General features: G+C 41.3%; 1 protein-coding gene across 1 annotated transcript in view; it reads left to right on the forward strand.

Moving 5' to 3' along the window:
- TMEM132B (transmembrane protein 132B) overlaps window positions 1-22,087 on the forward strand; it is a 425,771-nt gene that overhangs the window by 388,580 nt on the left and 15,104 nt on the right. Inside the window, exon 6 of the mRNA XM_069960965.1 lies at window positions 20,601-20,806. Within this exon, the coding sequence (XP_069817066.1) occupies window positions 20,601-20,806 (206 nt within the window). The remainder of the gene's footprint in view (window positions 1-20,600; window positions 20,807-22,087) is intronic.

The following is a 22,087-nucleotide window of genomic DNA, read 5'->3' on the forward strand; positions in this document are numbered from 1 at the left end:
TATAACTTTCTAACACCAGCTGATTTAAAGAATGTTTTAAGGGTGTAAATCTCGTGCCAGGCCGTACCCATGTTCAAGTTATGTTTCAAGTGTTCCAGTTGAGGGAGTTGAGTGGAGAGGACATAGGTTACCTGACAATTGTCCAGATATACTGCCATATTTTGTGTTTATTTTAATGTGTTTGAAGCTAGCCTAAAACAAACACATTAGATACCCAAGCCTCCTTGTCGGCAGATTCTGTACTAATGCCTTAAATCAGGACCGAAATTACTTAATGTAGCCAATTACATGAATAAACTGTCATCACCTGTTGTGCTCTGATGTCTTTTTTTTTTTTCCTTCCAGAAATGTGTCGGTCTTTATTGAAGCATCATTATTGTCTCTAATTGTGCTTAATTATAGAATTGCTTAAATGGTCATTAACTTTGAGGGTTCACGTTCAGGTTTTGATCAGGTTTTTCAACTGTGACTTGTCAAATTGATGTTTCTAAATAAGAGCAATTAGGAAGCTTTCACACATGCTGTTTTGATGCTGTTTTTATGCAGTTTTTGAATCCAAAACTTGGAGTGAACTTGAAAAAAAAAGTCAAATCAAATAATTCCTGTATGATTCTCTACCCTTTACTGTTCATTCAATAAGACCTGGTGCACACTGCGTTTTTGCAATCCGCTTACTGTATACATTTTGAAATGGTTATTTTTTTATTTATTTTTTTTTACTTTTTTTTTTTTTTTTTTATTAGAAGTTAAAGATAACTAGTAAAACTTGTCCCAGAAATTCAATAATAAATTTACAAAAAAAGTCTGCCCAATAAAAAAAAACCATGGAGTTTAAAACTAAAATCAGAAATAAAAGCAGACAGGGAGAAAAATAAAAAAAAATAAGGTATGTTGGTTACTTGTTACTTTTATTGTACACAAAGAAGCAGTCAACCATGTTTTTGTGTACGCTAAAAAAAAACAAGCAAAAAAACTTTTCATTCCACTGTGAGAATGTAGTGACCGCCATGTTTAACTAATTACCTGTTGTGGGGTTAAGAAAAAAAAAAAAACAGCAAATGCCTGGGATCCCTTGTCACACTCCAGCACGAGTCTCCAGGTCTCGGCTCACTGACAGCCCACTCAGCAAATCATTGGCTGTGGTGGGACAGCTCTCTGATTGGCTAATTGGGCTGTCAGTGAGCCGATGCAGGGGCATGCCAGGGGATTGCAAGCAGGTAAGCATGGGCTGTTTTCTTTTTTTCTTTTTAACCCCACAGCAGTTACATAGTTAAACATGGCCGTCCCTACATTCTCACAGCATAATGAAAATTTGCTAATTGGTGCTAATTAAATGGTATGTGTGAACATAGCCTGAGGGCCCTTTTACACAGAAAGATTATCTGCCAAAGATTTGAAGCCAAAGCCAGGACTGGATTTGAAAAGAGGAGAAATCTCAGGCTTTCCTTTATGATCTGATCTCTGTTTATAGTCTGTTCCTGGTTTTGGCTTCAAATCTTTGGCAGTTAATCTGTCAGATAATCTTTCTGTGTAAAAGGGCCCTAAGGGTCCATTTACACAGAAAGATTATCTGACAAATTATCTGCCAAAGATTTGAAGCCAAAGAGGAAGAAATTTCAGTTTTTCCTTTATGACCTGATCTCTGTTACATAGTTACATAGTTATATAGTTAATACGGTTTAAAAAAGACACATGTCCATCAAGTTCAACCAAGGAGGGGATGGATACAGGGAAGGGGGAGGGGCGATAGGTTCTATACATATGCATTTATATTATTTTGCTCTAAGAACTTGTCTAGCCCTGTTTTGAAGCCCTCTACTGTTTTTGCTGTGACCAGATCCTGTGGTAGACTGTTCCACAGATTCACAGTTCTCATGGTAAAGAAGGCTTGTCGCCTCCGGAGATTGAACCTTTTTTTCTCCAGGCGGAGGCAGCGCCCCCTTGTCTCTCCGGGCGGAGGCGGCGCCCCCTTGTCCTTTGAGGGGGTTTTACCTGGAACATCTTTTCCCCATATCTCTTGTAGGGGCCATTTATATATTTAAATAAGTTAATCATATCTCCCCTTAAACGTCTCTTCTCCAGACTAAACAAATGTAATTCTTTTAATCTCTCCTCATAACTAAGATGCTCCATTCCCCTTATTAGTTTAGTTGCCCATCTTTGTACCCTCTCCAGCTCTAGAACATCCTTTTTATGAATCGGGTTCCAAAACTGGACAGCACACTCCAGATGGGGCCGCACCGAAGCTTTATAAAGCGGTAATATTATATCCCTGTCCCGTGAGTCCAGGCCTGTTTTAATGCATGACAATATCCTGCTGGCCTTAGAAGCCACTGACTGACATTGTGTGCTGTTCTGTAGTCTATTATCTACAAGTATACCCAGATCCTTCTCTATCAGTGACTCTCCCAGAGTAACTCCCCCCAGGACATATGATGCATGCGGGTTATTAGTACCCAGGTGCATAACTTTACATTTATCCACATTGAACCTCATTTGCCAAGTGGACGCCCAAACACTCAGAGTGTCTAAGTCATCCTGTAACATCTGCACATCCTCCATAGACTGTACTGTACTACAAAGCTTGGTGTCATCTGCAAAGATAGAAACATTGCTGTTAATTCCATTCTCAATATCATTAATAAACAAGTTAAACAGAAGAGGGCCCAGTACTGACCCTTGGGGTACACCACTTATTACCGGGGACCATTCGGAGTAGGAATCATTGACCACCACTCTCTGGGTACGATTATTAAGCCAGTTTTCAATCCAGTTACACATTAAATTTTCCAAACCGATAGACTTTAACTTACCCATCAGACGTCCATGAGGAACTGTGTCAAACGCTTTTGCAAAATCCAGGTACACAATATCCACAGCCACGCCGCCATCCAGGCTTCTACTTACCTCTTCATAGAAACATATTAGGTTGGTTTGACAGCTTCTGTCCTTAGTAAAACCATGCTGGTTATCACTTATAATACTATTAACCACTACATATTCCTGGATGTAGTCCCTTATAAGCCCCTCAAATAGTTTCCCCACAATGGACGTTAAGCTTACGGGTCTATAGTTACCTGGGGAAGTTCGAGAGCCCTTTTTGAAGATCGGCATTACATTTGCCTTACGCCAGTCCCTCGGCAAAATACCAGTAAGCAAAGAATCACTGAATATTTCATACAAGGGTAGAAAAATTACAGAACTGAGTTCCCTAAGAACTCTGGGGTGTAATCCATCAGGCCCTGGAGCTTTGGTTACATTGAGTTTGTTTAATTTATCTTGGACCATATCTATAGTAAACCAGTTCAGTACATTACATGTGTTAGCTGCACTGGCCCCACCCACCTCAGTACTGGCCCCACCCACCACAGCTCCATCCTCTTTTGTATATACAGAACTGAAGAACCCATTAAGTAACTCAGCTTTCTCCTGATCCCCAGTTATTAATTCCCCTTCACCATTATTTAGGGGTCCTACATGCTCTGACCTTGGTTTTTTTGCATTAATATATTTGAAGAATTTTTTGGGGTTTCTTTTGCTTTCTATAGCTACCTGCCTTTCATTGTGAATTTTTGCTGCTTTTATTACATTTTACAGGTTTTGTTGACTTCTTTGTAATGTTTAAATGCTACAGCTGACCCCTCTGATTTATATTTTTTGAATGCCCCTTTTTTCTCATTTATAGCCCTTCTAACCTCGGTTGTAAGCCATGTGGGATTTGATTTTAACCGTTTATATTTGTTACCCATAGGAATATATTTGGCAGTACAGTTATTTAATGTGGATTTGAAGATTTCCCATTTATTAGCTGTATCCGTATGTGCCAGCAGCCGCTCCCAGTCTATGCCCTGAAGTTCTGCCCTTAACCCAGGAAAATTGGCCCTTTTAAAATTAAGAGTTTTTGCCCTCCCAACATGTTTTTCTTTTCTACACTTTAAGCTAAAAGTCACTATATTGTGGTCACTATTCCCCAGGTGTTCATGGACAGTGACATCCCCAACCAGCTCAGCGTTGTTAGAAATAACCAGATCCAACAAGGCATCACTTCTAGTTGGCTCCTCCACAAACTGGCCCAGAAAATTATCCTGCAGGAGGTTAAGAAATTCCCTCCCCTTTGTGGTTTTAGCTGAACCGTGACCCCAATCTATATCTGGGTAGTTGAGGTCCCCCATTACCACTACTGTCCCCTCCCGGGCAGCCCGCTCTATTTGTCTATTCAACTGGCCATCTACCTCCTCAGTAATGTTGGGGGGTCTATAGATTACACCAAGAATAATTTTTTCACTCTTTACCTCCTTCTGTAGTTCTACCCATAATGCTTCCACATCATCACAGTCATCTCCCACTATTGCATCTTTTACACTCACTTTAATATAATTTCTGACATACAGACATACTCCTCCTCCCCTTCTGCCCACCCGGTCCCTTCTGAACAACGTAAATCCCTGAATATTGACAGCCCAGTCATGTGAGGAGTCCAGCCATGTCTCAGTCACACCAACCACATCAATGGACTCCTCCAGAACCAAGGCCTCCAGCTCCCCCATCTTGCTGGCTAGACTTCTGGCATTAGTAACCATACACTTTATATTACCATCGAGTTTAACTGCTTCATTATAAGAAATGGGATTTATTACTGTGCTGTGGCTACAATCATCCTCACTGTTCATCCGCAACATATGGATCTCCCTATGCACTGGTCTTATCCTCCCCTCACAGGACCCTCCTCTTCCCACCTCAATGTTCTGTCCCCTCTCTAACCTATCTGCCACTACATTACATACTACATTGTCCTCCCTCCACATCCCTAGTTTAAAAACCCCTCCACCCCTTCTAGGATTCTCTCCCCCAGCACAGCGGACCCCCTTCCATTAAGGTGCAAATTATCTGCGGAAAACAGATTGTACCCCAATGAAAAGTCAGCCCAGTGCTCTAAAAACCCAAACCCTTCTTCTCTACACCACGACTTGAGCCATGCATTTAACTCCGTAAGCTCCCGCTGTCTTTCCTGTGATGCGCATGGCACAGGCAGTATTCCAGAGAATACCACCTTGGAGGTCCTCCCCTTCAACTTAGCACCTAGTTCTCTAAAATTATTTTTAATAGACCTCCACCTACCTTGTATCCTGTCATCGGTTCCCACATGGACCACGACAGCTGGGTCATCCCCAGCCCCCCTAAGTAATTTATCCACCCTTTCCACCACATGCCGAACCCTGGCACCAGGGAGACAGCAAACCATTCGGTTGAGGCGGTCTTGGCGACAAATTATTCTATCAGTCTTCCTGATTATAGAATCCCCTACAACCACTAGCTGTCTAGGCCTACCTACAATACCATCCCGCCCACTACTAGTTGGACTGTTCCCCCGGCTGTTAGGGAGAACAGGTTCCACTAGAGCTGCCATTTCTGACACGGATGCCCTTGCATCATCACCTAACTTGGCAATTTTGCTGTTTATAGTCTGTTTCTGGCTTTGGCTTCAAATCCTTGGCAGATAATCTGTCAGATAATCTTTCTGTGTAAATGGACCCTAATGGTCCTTTCACACAGAGCGATAATTCACCCAATCGATCTTTCAACGATTTTGAAGTAACGATGTGTTTTTTATAACGATCAGCGTTTAGACAGAACGATAGATCGTTTAAAAAAATCGTTATTGCGATTGTTTTAAGATCGCTTAAGCCCATCTCACACATAGGGTAAATCGTTAAAAGACTGTTTACACGAAGAGATCTGCGAATTTTTGCGAACGACCAACAACGATTTGAGAACTTGTTGAAAGATCAAAATGAACGATTTGTTGTGTTGTGTTGATTATCGCGAAAATTCGAGCAATAAACCGTTCCGTGTAAAAGCACCATGAGAGACTCATTCAGGACAGCTGGATATCTGATTTCACTTTGTTTTACGTGTTGCAGCTAATACCACCTCCACATGGCTGTCAGCTCAGTTTTCAAGTAGATTGCGCCTAAAAGTAGTTTGGTAAACGGCTTGTCTATGGGATTCTTTTTAGAGATAAATGTGTCAAGGCTAGAGTAAAAACAATTAAAAAGAAAGCATACTCACTTGTCCTGATCCCCTTTCCCCTCCCCCCCCCCTTTTTTTTTTTTTTTTTTTTAGAAATTTCTTACTAGACACAATACTTAGTTAATACAGGAAGGGAAAAAAAATCTCTCAGGACCTCCAATGGCAGCATATTTTACTTAAATGGGTTGTCCAGGCTTAGAAAGACATAGTTGCTTTCTTCCATAAGCTCCTCTCTTGTCCTCAGTTTGGGTGTGGGGTTTTGCAGCTCAGTTCCATTGAAGTGAATGGAGCTTAATTGCAATGCCACAAACAACCTGGTGTGGTGCTGTTTTCACTAGTAGTCTTTCTGTACTGTAGTCCCACTCCATACGGTAGTTATCTGCCATACTGTATGTCCCACTGTTATTAGGATCCTATAATGTAATCTCCCCTGCAGTTAGGCCTCCTTACTGTATACTTTCCCCCCTCTGTGGTTGTCCCCCCATACTGTATACCTCCCCCCCCCTCTGTAGTTAGGTCTCCATACTGTATACCTCCCTCCCCCTCTGCAGTTGTTTCCTCATACTATATACATCCTACTCTGTAGTAAGGCCCCCCATGTTGTATACCTCCCTCCCCACTCTGTAGTTGTTACCCCCATATTATATACATCTTACTCTGCAGTAAGAAGCCCCTATACTGTATACCTTCCTCCCCCTCTTTAGTTGTTCCCCCCATACTGTAAACATCTTCTCTCTGCAGGTATCCCCCATACTGTATACATCTTCTCTCTGCAGGTAGCCCCCATACTGTATACATCTTCTCTCTGCAGGTCGCCCCCATACTTTATACATCTTCTCTCTGCAGGTCGCCCCCATACTGTATACCTCCTTCCCTCCATAGTTACCCACATACCCTCTGTCCCCCATATACAATGTCCACTACTGTGCATCTTCTTTCCCCTCCTGCCTCCCCTGCAGCTGGTGTTGAACAGAGCATGTGTTGGGGCGGAGCATAACAAGTCTGGCCCTGATTGGCCGATGCTCAGCACCAGGGATCTGGTCCAAAAAGCCTTCAAAATGAAGCTAGGTCTTATTTTCTAAGAATCACGGTAAGGCTATGTTCACACAAAGTTTTTTCTGCTCCGTTTAAAATGACGTCCGTAATTTTGAGTCTAAAATAACGGACGTCATTTAGCAGCCTGGCCTCCCCTTAGTGCAATGACGGGTGTTTGTACATTATTCTAGTATGGTTACTAATTGCCCTTTGGATGCGACTTAATTGAAAAGTCCACAGAATTTAATAGTAAAGAACGGAAAAAGAACGGTGACAAAAGAAAAACCGTGTGTGAACAACCAATAAAAAACGTCTGCTGTTTGCAAAAGACGTCTGAAAATAATGATTATGAACATTATTTTGACGTCCGCGGTAATAACGTCTGCTACCCTATATTGTGTGCATTGGACGTCCGTCTTTCTATTGACTTCAATGCATTGCCATTGCAGTCAGTTAAATTGCGGCAAAAACAGACATTATTTTAACGTTGTGTGAACATAGCCTAGTTGTCATGATGGCTCTGCGGTATGCATGAGGCCGCTCTCTTCATTATTCAATTTTTTTTTTTTATTTCATGAGTTTTTATCGCATTCTTCACGTAACAGGAATAACCTTACAACTCAACGTATAACACGATTCCTGATCACCGACTTCTTGGTTTAAAGGCAACACAAGAACAGAACAATGTATCCCTCGCGATGATCCAACTACCCATAGAGCTGTATGCAGAGCTATTTTAGTTCCCTAAATATACAATGAATACAGTAGGTGGTTTAAGAAGAAGAAAACCTTTGATTTCTAAAGAGACTTCGCCTGTATAGAGTATTGTGAACGCTCTTAATGCCGTTGATTTATTAGCTTGTTGGTGGTGAATTGGCAGAACTATACCTATTGTATATACATACCAAGCAAAGAGGGGGGGGGGTATTTTTTTTTTAGTTTTATTCAGTATTTGCATTGGGTATCCAGTAAAACCACCATGCTCGAGATTTTCTATGCAGCAGGAAAGTGTCTAAAAGATAAGCAACCATAATATTTAAATTGTAATCACTTTCATGTTCTCCGCCGGAGAGAGGAATATAATCTTTTTTCCATTTTCACAATACGTAGCAACAAATGTGTTATCTTAGGGGAAGTGATTGAAAATTGTTTTAATCAGTTCTTGGGGACAAGCTTCTCTTGCTTTTTTCCTGATTATTTTTGGAGGACAAGTCTTGATTCAAGTGGATCCTTTGAATTCTAAATAAGATTTGACATCAATGGAAAGCTCGGCCACATTAAGAATTAATGAAGCACATTATGTTCCCTTAAACATGTAATTGAAAACCACTGACCAAAACCTACAGACTGGGTAGATATAGCCGGGGATGAGACAACAATAATAAAGTAACAGGTTACTTACTAGAAAGGTAAACATTTACGACCTGTAAAAGAAAATGATGACGGTGCCGAGAGGGTTTTATTACAAATAAGATGTTTACAACGTTCATTCACTTGCATTATGAACATTAAAGAGGGGCTGTTTATTACATAACATAGTTTACACTGTCTTATTTAGCAACATAAAGGAATAAATTGAATCCACAGGGAGGAATTTGTTCCTTGGTGCTAACGTTTTTTTTTATTATTATTATTATTATTATTATTATTATTATTTTATTTATTTTGTGTGTGTGTGTGGGGTCATTTAGATATTTAGTATAGTGTCCATAATTAACTTTATGTAGCTCTAATGGAACATCATATGATGTTGTATAGAATCTTATAATAATTCAAATCTTTAGGCTATGTTCACACTACGTAAAATTCGGCCGTTGTTGCCTATTGTTCTATGGGATCCCGGCCGGAGAGTATACACATAGTATATGCTCCGTCCTGGATCCAGTGCGGCGCCGCAAAGAACTGACATGTTAGTTTTCTGCAGCCGCAATTCAGTGAATAGCAGCCGCAGAAAGACCTGTCAGTTCACACAGGCTCCGGCCACTTGCTTCATTGTGTCCTATGGGGAATTCTGATGCGGGCGCGTGCTGATGCGCCCAAATTAGAACACTACGGCCATAAAGATCATCTGGACGGTACTTAAGTACCGTCCGGAATGAACTTTGCAGAGATCGTCCATTCTGTGTGAACATAGCCTGAATCATAGGTGAATCTGTACCCACCCGCCACCCCGCCCAAACCATTGGTACCAGTGCCTAGCTGCCTTCACTCTATGCCCTGTCCTGGGGTCTGTTCGGCTGCTGACGCTGCTATTTTCTTTAAAGAGATTCTTTCAGTAGGTTTATGGTGTCATATTGTCATATTTAAGGGTAGCATAAACTAGTGACAGAGAAGCTGAACAGAATGATGTATCACTTACATTTTTCTGTGCAGCTGATCCAGAGATCTCCACCTGAATAACATGGACAATAAGTAGTCCTCTCCATTATGTGCATGAGCCCAGTAGTCCTGGATATTCATGAGATGCAGAAAATGCCACCCACCAGCTGCTGATTGGTAGTTATCTATCCATGCTGTGTATAGGCAGCCAACTGTTTGTTAGCAGCTGGAGGGCGGGGGGAGGGTGTGGCAAGAATCCTATTTTCCTGCATATTAGAAGAACAGATAAACATAATGATGTAAGTAATACACTGATCTGTTCCGCATTTCTGTCACTAGTTTAGGTTGTCCTCATTTAAGGCAGCATAAACCTAGTGAAAGATTCCCTTTAAAAACATATTTTAATCTGGCGCCCCCTGGGAAGGATTATCTTCTTCAGTGCCTTCCTGAATCAGTGTATGCCGGCTATACCACCCGGCCGGCATGTAGGGGGCAGGACAGGGTCAGCTGCGGGGCATTTAGTATGGTGTGTTTTCCTGTGTAGGCACCAAGTGTCCACAAAATACATATGTGATCATGGGGGTTCCCTCCACTGTGACTCTTAAGAACAGTCCTTCTGAATTAGACTGTTAATGAAGTGGCAGTGCAATGACTCGACCACCACTCCATTCATTGTGGATGGGAGGATAGCTAAATGCTTCACATTGCTATCTTTGGTGCTCCCACCGACAATAAATTAGGCAGTGTCTGCCCACCTCCACTGATTTTTAGATTTAGAGTCCCATGCAAGGGGCGGGGAGGGGGGATGCTTTGGTTTCAGTGGTCAGACGACAGCCCCATCCTCTCACACACAATATACTCTCTATTCTGTGTATAGGAGATAAGCGTCTATGGTATCACGTTGCCGGACCGCAACATATAAAAGCTTTATTATTATAAAATTAGCTGCTGACATGGGCGGGGGACACCTAATAAAGATGCTCTACTTACCTGTCCCCGTGCCTGCACAGCGCTGTCTTACTGTTCCCAGCCTCCACACTGGGCTCCATAATTTCCTGCTCAAGAAACATCACGACCAGGCTGATGGATTACCTGCTCAGCCAATGAGTGACTGGGGTGGAACGCCACTGCAGTCACTGATTGGCTGAGTGGGCAATCCGTCAGCCAGGTCGAGTATTTCCCCCCCAGGTCGGGACGACAATGGAGCCCAGGGGAAAATGAGTTCCAGGTTGGATCCTGGAGCCTGTGACGGCACGGGGAAAGGTAAGTAGACCGTCTTTATTATGTTCCTGCCTGCGCCTGCCTGCAGTCAAAAATAGTTACTGGCAGAGATATCTTTAAAGTCAGGGTCTGAGTGTTCAGACTGCCACCAATCTCTAAATGTAGCTGAATGATGGCTGAGCTTCCCTGTGATCTTCATCTCCCTGCATGAAAAGATAATGACAGGGACAATTTAAAGGGATTATCCAGAACGGCTGTTGTCTCCAGTTTGGGTGCAGGTTTTGTAACTCAGTTCCATTGAAGCGAATGGAGCTTAATTACAAACCACACCTGAAATGGAGATAAGAGCAGTGCTGTCTCTGGAAGAAAGTGGCCATGTTTTTGTAGCACTGGATAACCCCTTTAAGGCTATGTTCACACTACGTAAAAGTACGGCTGTACTTTATGCGCCTCTCGTTCTATGGGATCCTGGCCGGAGCGTATACTTATTGTATACGCTCTGGTCGGGATCCCATGCGGACCTTCAAATAACTGACATGTCAGTTTTCTGTTGCCCCAATTCAATGAATTGCGGCCATAGGAGACCCTGTCAGTTCACACGATGAAGCGAGCAGCTCCGGCCGCTTTCTTCATAGCGTGCTGTGGGAGGTTCTGATGTGGGCGCACACTGATGCGCCCGCATCAGAACTCAGCGGCTGGAAAGATAGCGGAACGGCCGATCTCATATGTAGTGTGAACATAGGCTAAGAGTTTAACAACAGTGTATCTACTATAAACCAACATGTAGCTGATGTATTACTTTCTTGTATTATAGCCTTACCTTTTCTGCTTAAATACAGTTTCTTTGTGCTGTTCTAGTTGTGTTTTTTTTTTTTTCCTTTTTTATCTCTGATCCCAAGCCATGTGGTCGACAGTCACAGAAATTGCCATTTTGTCGTATAATACATGGTGATTCACCCAAGTCATTTGCCAACAAAATGAATGCTCCTTATCAAGCGGAAATAATAATAGCAGAGCCCCTAGAACATTGCAGCAGTCGTTTATCACTATAGTATATCTATAATGTAGTTTCTGATTTTTCTTCTTAAGATTCGTTTACGGGTTATGTTCACAGCTTTCTGTTTCATTAAGTGCCATAGTCAATAGATTTAAAGGTTTTTTTTTTCTTCACTTCACTGTAAAAATTTTCTAGTGAGAAAAGAAAATACTTTCCCAATCCTCCAAGGTGCTGATTTTCTAGGAAAACTGTGAAGCTGTAGATGTGTAGACAGGTGGTTTATATAGGGCGATGTGTTTACAAATACAGCTTGACTTTGTGAGATCTACGCCTAACACGTTATTCACTTATTACTTTCTGTTTTCACTTAAATTATTTTATTCTAATAAAGATAAGCGTTAGGTTTTATGCATATCGACAAATGCAACGACAAAAACTCAGATCGGGTGTTGTGTTATTTTGTAGCTGCAAAGAGAGATGAAAAATAATTTTTGACTTCTTGTTTATTTAAAGTATCCCTGAATTTTGCAAAAAAAATAAAAAATAAAATTGGCACAGAGATTTCTCCTGATACATTTTAATAATTAATGGGGCTCTGAACACCCAGAACCCAGCCAGACAGAACATTTGACATGTTTCTGTGACTTGTCAAAGGTTTTTGCAGAGTGTTTTTCAGGGCAATAATTTCGATTGAGAAAAATCTAATTAAAGGGGAAGTACTGCAAAAAAAACAAACAAACAACAAAAAAAATTATAACTTTTTTACTGGTGCCAGAAAGTGGCAAAGATTTGTAATTAAGGGTAGCTTCACAAGTACCGGATTTGCAGTGGATTAGACACAGTAAGTATGTAACTTGGCCCCTTTAACCCCCCACCGCCCGCAGCATACATTACCTGCTTGGCGCTGCGGCTGCATGTGATGTTCCCGACTCTCGTCGGTTCTGCTCAGCCAATCAGTGCACGGCAGCATTGATTGGCTTAGCGGGACCAACGGGAGCCGGGAACCTCACACGCAGCCGTGGCGCCAAGCAGGTAATGTATTATAAAAGTTCATTCTCGGCACTCACAATCATGCTTCATAATTTTTATTGTAGAAAAAAGTCCACCAAAAAAATACAACGGCAACAGGACGTTTCGGCGTCACGCCTTCCTCAATTGTCTCAGAGACAGTTGAGGAAGGCTTGACGCCGAAACGTCCAGCAGGGAGGAGGTATCTGGTATGACCACCGTAAGTGAGTAAGGTATATAAAATAAAGGGCAATAGGTTAGGTTGGGTTCATGCTACTTTTTTGCAATCTGTTTTTTTTTTCCATCTGTTTTTGCAAAAACGGATGGGAAGACAGATATTAAAAAAACTGATGCAATTGTGTGCAATTCTTTTTTATTATTCTTTTTTTCATTGACTTCTATTTTTGACGTATCAAAACAGATGCTTTTTTTTTAGTGTACACAAAAGGCTATCTTCACACAACGTCAAAAATAGAGAAGAGGCAGCCAATTTTGATATTTAAAAAAAAGTCTGTTTTTGCCGCAATTTAACTGACTGCTATGGCAATGCATTGAAGTCAATGGGAAGACGGACGTCCAATGCAGACAATGCATAGAACAAAAGACGTTTTTACCGCGGACGGCAAAATAATGATCACGATCATTATTTTCGGACGTCTTTTGCAAACAGTGGACTTTTTTTTAGTTTTTCACACACAGTTTTTCTTTTTTGCACCGTTCTTTCTCCGTTTTTACTATTAAATTCAATGGATTTTTCCAAAGGCCAATTAGTAAATAAACTAGAATAATGTACCAGCAGCCATCATTGCACTAAGGGGAGGCCAGGCTGCTAAATGACTGAGCTCAAAAAACATTGTGTGAACATAGCCAAATGGGGTATAGAGCATTTGAATTGATGGTGATGGTCAATTCTACATCCAAATATATATGAAATAAAATGAGTTATTATTATTATTATTATTATTATTATTATTATTATTATTATTATTATTATTTTAAGTAAAATACATTGTAGATAAGAAAGATAAAAAATATTGCTTTCCAATCATTATATGGCACGACATGGAGAAATCCTTTCACAAATCATCTGCTATAAAATTACTAATGAGAAGAAATTTTGAGGCATGATTTATTTCATTTCCCGTCTCTCCTCTATCAGTGTCACTCCGTTCTCTCGATTATAAACATTTATTATGGAGGAAGTTCTAAAATGTAGCCCTGCTTTATCCCTTCCTGTCAGGCCGGCCAATGATTTATCATCACATTCCTCATTTAATTATACATGTCTGATATTAATTTTGACAAAGATCCCCAGACATCACCTACTTGATTTAAAATTTCAGCCACTGTGTCTCTCAATGGTCGTGATTAATGTGCTTAAAAATATCATGAGACATTTATGACACATTACACGGAGAAATGACAACCATGGTAATGGTCTCTAAGAATGTCTGTTTGTTTTATTCCTTCCTCCCTTTCTAGGGATTAGACGGAGAGCTCTGTGCCCACGTAGGTTTCTATTGTGAAATAAACTGCAGCATTAACTATAGCAGTCAATTAGATTTATTAATTGAAAGGATAACAGTATCACGACTAAAGATTAACCGGAATAATAGCTTGATAGATGTGGGAAGGACGGCACTCCGGTGGTCGGTGGTGCTCGAGACGGCAGTATCCAGGAGAATGTAGAGAAAACCCGGCACTCACCAAATCGTTTTGCTCTTCTATTGTAGTGCAGTATGTATCAGTTTACAGTACAGACGTGTTTCGGACAAGCATGGCCTTCATCAACTAAGTTGAGCTGATGCTGGCCATGCTTGGTGGCAACGTGTCCTTATGGTAACCCGATGCATACTGCACTACAATAAATGAACAAAATGATTTGGTGACCGTAATAATAATCCTAACTAGAGATGAGCGAACCGGGTTTGGTTCGAGTCGATCCGAACCCAAACATTCGGCATTTAATTAGCGGGAGCTGCTGAACTTGGATAAAGCTCTAAGGTTGTGTGGAAAACATGGATACAGCCAATGACTATATCCATGTTTTCCACATAGCCTTAGGGCTTTATCCAAGTTCAGCAGCCACCGCTAATCAAATGCCGAAAGTTCGGGTTCGGATCGACTCGAGCATGCTCCAGGTTCGCTCATCTCTAATCCTAACACATTTTACCAGGACCAGCTATAGTAACACTTTGCTATTGTTATGCCAACAGCTGCTGCTGGAAACCTGGGAGGGTGAGGGGACACAAGAACAGTGAGCCCTAATGCTAGCCCCCCCATGCTGTCCCTGCCTAGTGGCCGCATCTATCCTAAGCAATGACAAGGGAACATATTTGCAAATGTTCGTGTGTTTGTACGAACATGGCGCTAATTGTTTGTGTTCCCCGATGAACAGCTTGTTCGATGATTGGAATGGTTACAACGATAATTTTTGAACATATTAAACATTCAAACGTTTATTTCGCAATATACACAACTGCGCAATTTACGCTTTGCACCTGATAATCTGTACGCATGTGCATAACTCTAGACCAAAACATACGCAACAGCCTAATTTACACTTTGCACCTGATAATCTGTATGCGTGTGCGTAGACCGAAACATAGGCTTTTACTGTACGTTGGTTATTTGTTCGGCGAACACGAACATCAACTGATCGCGATAATTTTTTTTTTTAATCTTTAGTTTCGTGTTTGGTGATCCAAATCGAACATTTGGTTGTTCTCTCATCACTAATCCTAAGCAGTAGCGGACAACTTGGCCACGTACATAAAAGATGACTACACAAAACGCAGACAAGACAAACAAACAAGTACAGGTAGTCATCAAGCCAAAGGTCAGAACCAGTTGGGCAGTGAAGTACAGAACCGGATGAATGGTCAAGTAGCAATAGCAGAGGTCAGAACAAATGAGAAATAAGATAAAGAGGAAATTCCAGCATGCTCCACAGAGACTAATAGCAAGCAATAAGATCTGGGATAGGGAACTGTTTATGGGATTGCTAGTTACATAGTGGAGTCATTGCGGATGGATGATGCAGTTGTGTTACTAGTAGCGTATGCGCCTTTTGTTTTACAGTAGTGAATTAGCCATGCTTTCCCAGTTTTCCAAAATTGCCATTGCAGTGGTGCTTTTGTACAGAACTTTTACTGACTCACATGGAAACTACTTTTTCATGATATATCATAGTCATTAGTATTTAGTCTACGCTCCCATATCGTATTTCCGTCAGTCTTTTTTCAACCAAAACCAGGAGTGAATTGAAAACACAGAAATTGTGCTAATCTGTCCATTATAATTTTGCCCTGTCAGATCCCCTCCTGATTACGGCGGAAAAAAGACTGACCGAAAAAATGTGTGAACATAGCCTTATATTGAATTTAATGGTGAAGTAACCATAAATAATATTTGTACTGTGGATTGTGGTGTAAGGAGGCAGTTTTACATAGAAGGCTATGCCTCTGTATTACTTCCTTTCAGCTAGTGCCTTGTTCTTTGCTTTTACTTGGAAAAGTTGATGATTAAAATAATAACATGATACTCTCTGCCAGCGACAAGCGACCCTGCCAGGCTTCTGAGATCACTTTGTAAAATGGGTTTTCCCCCAGCCCACAAGATCACTTTGTACCGTGCGTGCAATCTTTAGTTTAAAAAAAAAACTGCAAGTACCATTGAGAATATTGTATCTTTATGTATCCCTTCTCTCTGTTCCTAGCAGAGGTCCATAAAGAACACCTTTTTATTTTTAGAGAAGAATAAAATATAGTGAATTCCTATTGTATGAAATCCAACTTGTAGGAAAATAATTGAATCATTATTTATATCATCAAATCATCAAAAGGATTTTAAAGAAGATCTTTAATGTCTATTTGATCTTCGTTTTCTTTGGGATTTAACTTATTGTAGCATTCCTATTTTATATATAAAAAAGTGCTACGCTCTGCTTTTATTTTCATTATATCGATATCATTATATCTATTTTAATCTCAGCCAAGTGTTTTCCAATAGATTTCTGTTAAAAATAATTGTTTGACCCACTTATTTAGTTGCAAATGCACCAAAACATAGTAGGAGAATTATAGAATTTGTCATTTACCATTAGGATTAGTGACTTCTGACAGCCTTAAAGGGGTTATCCAGCATTAAAAAAATATGGATGCTTTCTTTCAGAGACAGCATCACTCTTGTCTCCAGTTTGGGTGGGCTTTTGCAACTCGGTTCCATTGGAGTTTAATTGCAAAACCACACCTGACCTAAAGACAAGAATAGTGCTGTTTGTGGAAGAAAGTAGCCATGTTTTTCTAAAGCTGGATAACCCCTTTAAAATCAGTAATTGGTGCAAAAGCTAATCGTATGTTGTGCTGTATATGTATACAGTATATATATAATGGTATGTTGGGCTGTATATATAATGGCATTCTGGCCTGTATATATATATATATATATATATATATATATATATATATATATATATATATATAATGGAATGCTCGGATATATATATATATATATATATATATATATATATATATATATTTATTTATGCTGGGTTGTATAAATATAATGGTATGCTGGGCTGTATATATATAATGGTATGCTGGGCTGTATCTATATAATGGTATGCTGGGCTGTATACATATAATGTTATTCTGGGCTGTATATATATATATATATATATATATATATATAATGGAATGCTGGGCTATATATATAATGGTATGCTGGGCTGTATATATATATATATATATATATAATGGTATGCTGGGCCGTATATATAACGGTATGCTGGGCTGTATAGCTAGAGGTATAACCAGTAGGAAGAGGAGATTGTGATCCCACTGTATAGATCTCTAGTGACATCGCATCTGGAATACTGTGTCCAGTTCTGGAGACCTCACCTCTAAAAAGATGTTGATAAGATGGGCTACAAAAATGGTGGATGGAGAACCCCCGCTGGGCTCAAGAATATCCAGCAGAGCCGACATGGCTTATGGACTGGCCACTCAGCCAATCAGTGACTGGGGTGGGAAGCCACTTCAGTGAATGATTGGCCGAGCAGGCTGTCCATGAAGCAATTCTGGCAAATGCCAAATTGGCCAGTGTTTACAGTGGGCTCCTCTGGCTTGGGACATGGGCGGAATCCATTTTCAAGTGTATCTATGTTTTGAGGATATAGATTCAGTAGAAGACTATGACAAAGAGGAGAGCCTATAACTTCCTACCCCACCACCTACTCTTAAAGGGAGCCAATCACCTGAAAAATCGATATTAGGCCAATAATATGTGCTAATACACCCTCCAACACACTTTCCATACATGTATCTATAGCAGCTGGCCCTGCCCCACACACCCCAAAATCATACTTTGATCTTGTCCCCGTCGTATGCAAATTCCAGGAAGGTAGTCATGTGGGCGTTTCATCATTCCAAGTAGTCACATTCAGGCCGAGTAGTCACGGCCTTGGGGGCGGGGTTTGGCTGTAATCATGCCTCTATGGGCATCATACATAGCCCCTGTTACTGCATCATCATAGGGGGCGGGGCTGGGACTGTGTAACTGAGATACAGCATAGTGGCTGCCTATTCCCCTGTACTGTATATGTGTGACCTGTCCTCACACACAGGCAGCTGCTGCTGCACACAGCCTCCCGGAATAGATGGTTCTACACCAGCAGCAGCCAGCACATAAACCAAAGCAGTGTTATTCCTGTGCTGCTGGCTGCTGCTGGCTGCAGAATCATCCAGGGAGGCCCTTATCCCCCCTCCCCTCCAGAAGTTACTGTGTGTGGCCCCCTCCTCTCTCCCTGTGTGCTTCTGGTGCAGCTCCGTCTCTTATGCTAGAGAGGGAGATGAGAGATAAGGAGTGCAGCACCGAGGGCAGGAGGAGGAAAGGAGAGGAGGAAAGGAGAGGAGGGGGGAGGCCGCTGCTGTCACAGGGAGATGGAGTCACACAGAGAAAATGAAGAGAGAGAGGAGGGGGAGGGGGGGATAAGAGCGTCCCTGAATGATTATGCAGCCAGCAGCTGGTGTAGAACCATCTATTCCGGGAGGCTGTGTGCAGCAGCAGCTGCCTGTGTGTGAGGACAGGTCACACATATACAGTGCAGGGGAATAGGCAGCCACTATGCTGTATCTCAGTTACACTGTCCCAGCCCAGGGGCTGTGTATGACGCCCATAGAGGCGTGATTACAGCCAAACCCCGCCCCCCGAGGCCGTGACTACTCGGCCTGAATGTGTCTACTTGGAATTATGAAACGCCCACATGACTACCTTCCTGGAATTTGCATACGGCGGGGACATGATCAAAGTATGATTTTGGGGTGTGTGGGGCAGGGGCAGCTGTTATAGATACATATGTGGAAAGTGTTTTAGAGGGGGTATAAGCACATATTATTGACTTCATATCAATTTTTCAGGTGGTTGGTTCCCTTTAAAAGAATGGTGCTTTAGGACTTTGAGAGGGTGGGAGCATGCTGGGCCCAAGGATGTCACTTTATTATGCCACTTGCTCGGGGCTGTGGACATTGGACATAGGAAGATGCCTCAAATGTTCATCATGGCAACAGGGAGAGGCAGATTTGCAATCTGGGTCCTGGGTAGCCAAGTCCGTCTTACCTCGTGGTGGGCTTTGGTGAAGTCACAGGGTAGACTTAAGCCTTATTCACACGTTCCTTAATTTACGGATCCGTATTATCCGATTTAGTGCACATTAATGTCTATTGGGCTATTCACACTATCAGTAGATGAAACGGATGAAAATCAATGTCGGAGAAAAAAAAGGACAAGTCCTAGTGCCTACCCAGTGCGGACCCAGATTTTTGTTTACGGATTGCAACATGTTTGGCATCCGTATTTCCGTAAAACAATACGGATGACATATAGGTCACAAGGTTCTGTTTCTAAGCAACCACAGGCTGACAAGTGATCATGTGACTTATTTTAGGGGTTGGGCAAACTGGTGCTATTTTTTTTTTAACCTACTCAACTTTATTAACTTGTATAAAGCAGTCAGTAGTAAAAAGGATTTACGGCAATACGGATGCAATACGGATTTACTACGGACGTCCAATCCTTAATTTTTAGCGGGTTGTTTCAGGACTAGAAAATATTACTGAACGTGTGAATAAGGCCTAAGGGTCATGTTACACGAATCAATTTATAATTTCCCTTATTAATGATAAACTATTGCAAACAAGAGCTTTTGGGAAGGACCTAAAATCATTCACCATAATACACAGAACGATAGTTGTTAGTTACGATCGCCATTATGATCGTTTGGGACAGGAACAGGTACATATAAGCATGCAAAAAAAAAGTAGTTTTGGCAAACTTTGCGATCGACAGTACAAGCAAACATAGGATTTCCATTTCCCATTGACAAAAGAAATGTAAATAAAAATAAAAAAAAAACACAGCATGAATTCTATGTTGATTTAAAGTGTTATAAGTGTGAATATACCCTTAGACTTAAAAACAAATGAAGAAAAAAAAAGGGAGAAAAAATGCTTGTAAATTTTAATAATAATAGACACTGTGTGGGGATTTATCATCATGCACCCCTTTCATTGGCATATTCCCCTCTCACCTGATGGACGAGCTGGGGGATGGGGTGGGGGTGTTTTGGTCGACAAAGCAGGGAGGAGGTGTGGCTTTCTCCTCCGGCTTATTAATGAAGGTTTACATCTGGAAACAGGTGTAAACCAGGCAAAAATCTACACCTGCTTCAGAGCCCGCCGGCAGGGGAAAAGGGGGCGGGGCTTTATTTAAGACTGATGTACTCATATGCCTTTCTAAAAGGCGCTGAGCATACTGCCGCTCATATGAGACTCAGCTCTGATACACACTGTAGTTACTGTGTTGATATTGAATTGAAAATTCTAAAACTTATTATCGTACATGAATAACCTTTAGTTGCTAAAACCTAAACATCACTGTGATATTATTTCAGACGTCTGTTAAACACTGAATATCTGTTTTCTTGATTCAGGTTTCTGACAGATGTGACTCCGTCTTTGTAAATGGAAAAGAAATGAAAAGTAAAGTGGACACCATTGTGAATTTCACGTACCAGCACATAACCGCCCAGCTGGAAGTGACCGTGTGGGCTCCGCGACTTCCTCTGCAAATTGAAATATCTGACACGGAACTGAGTCAGATCAAAGGCTGGAGAATCCCGGTGTCTGTTAATAAAAGGTGAGCAGCCAATAAGAGCTATTTGTTAGCCGAATATCTTTTAGATTTGTCCGTTGTTTTATCCAAGAAAGCAGTATGGAAAATCCAGTGATGTGCACATGAGAAGTAGTTACATTTAGGCTATGTTCCCACCAGGTAAAAATGATGGTCCTTTTATTGGACAGCCAACTCTTCACAGCAAATAATGGACATTACGGCCATCCAATAAAAACGGCCATCATTTTTGCCTAGTGGGAACATACTGTAACCTTACACTTACATAAGCCAGGTACCTTGTAGTCTTCTGTATAAATTGTTCATCTGCTGATTGAGATAAACAGTGGAACCGGGTCTATATAGCTATGTCCCACAACATCTTTTTGGTCAGATTGCATTTTAAGGTCAAATAACGGCCATATTCGACCATAAAAGACGTTGTGGGAACCTAGCCTATTAGGGTATAGCCATACGCACTGAAGATATGCGAGAGATTACATTGTCAATCACGTGGTGCAAATTGATGTACAATATACTTTTCTGTCTGTATGAGAAATAACACTAAACCTGGTCATATACATTTATGTATAATTGCATAATCATATCATTAAAAAACACTATTGGTCTTTTTTTTTTTTTTGCTTGTAAATTACACACAAAAGATAATGTGTGATTGCTGAAAATGTCAACTGCTGAAACAATAGGTATATTGTATGTTCCCCTAAAGTTCATTTTGGTTTAAAAAAAAATAAATAAAAAATGGCCACCTTTTGGCTGATCCAAATCCCAGATATACGGCCAGCTTGAAACTACAGGATCTAAAGCATCTTTTTGACATGAGTCAATGATTGGGAGCAGGGGCGTAACTAGAAATGGCTGGGCCCCATAGCAAACTTTTGATTGCCGACCCCCCCCCCCCCCCCGACTGACCACTAAACGGTCAAGTGAAGTCATAACTACATAACTGCTAGCTCTGGTCAGGAGTGCTTGCTGTTAAAGGGACATTTGCAAAACCCAGAAGACGAGCATGGGCCATCCGGTGCTGGAAATGATGACGGCTCAGGGGGCCCGTTGTATTGCAGGAGCAGGCCATGGGGCCCCCTGATGCGGCGGGCCCCATAGCAGCCGCTATGGCTGCTATAGTGGTAGTTACGCCCCTGATTGGGAGAATAACGTTTCATTGGAACACTTATTCCCGACAATCAGCCCATGTAAAGGAGAGAGCGATCAGTTGATAAATTCATCATTATCAGCAGCACATTAAAGCGATCATCACTATCTGGACCCTGTTATCCCATACAAAAG

This window comes from Dendropsophus ebraccatus, chromosome 3, assembly GCF_027789765.1.
Source record: "Dendropsophus ebraccatus isolate aDenEbr1 chromosome 3, aDenEbr1.pat, whole genome shotgun sequence".
NCBI classification, from domain to species: Eukaryota; Metazoa; Chordata; class Amphibia; order Anura; family Hylidae; genus Dendropsophus; species Dendropsophus ebraccatus.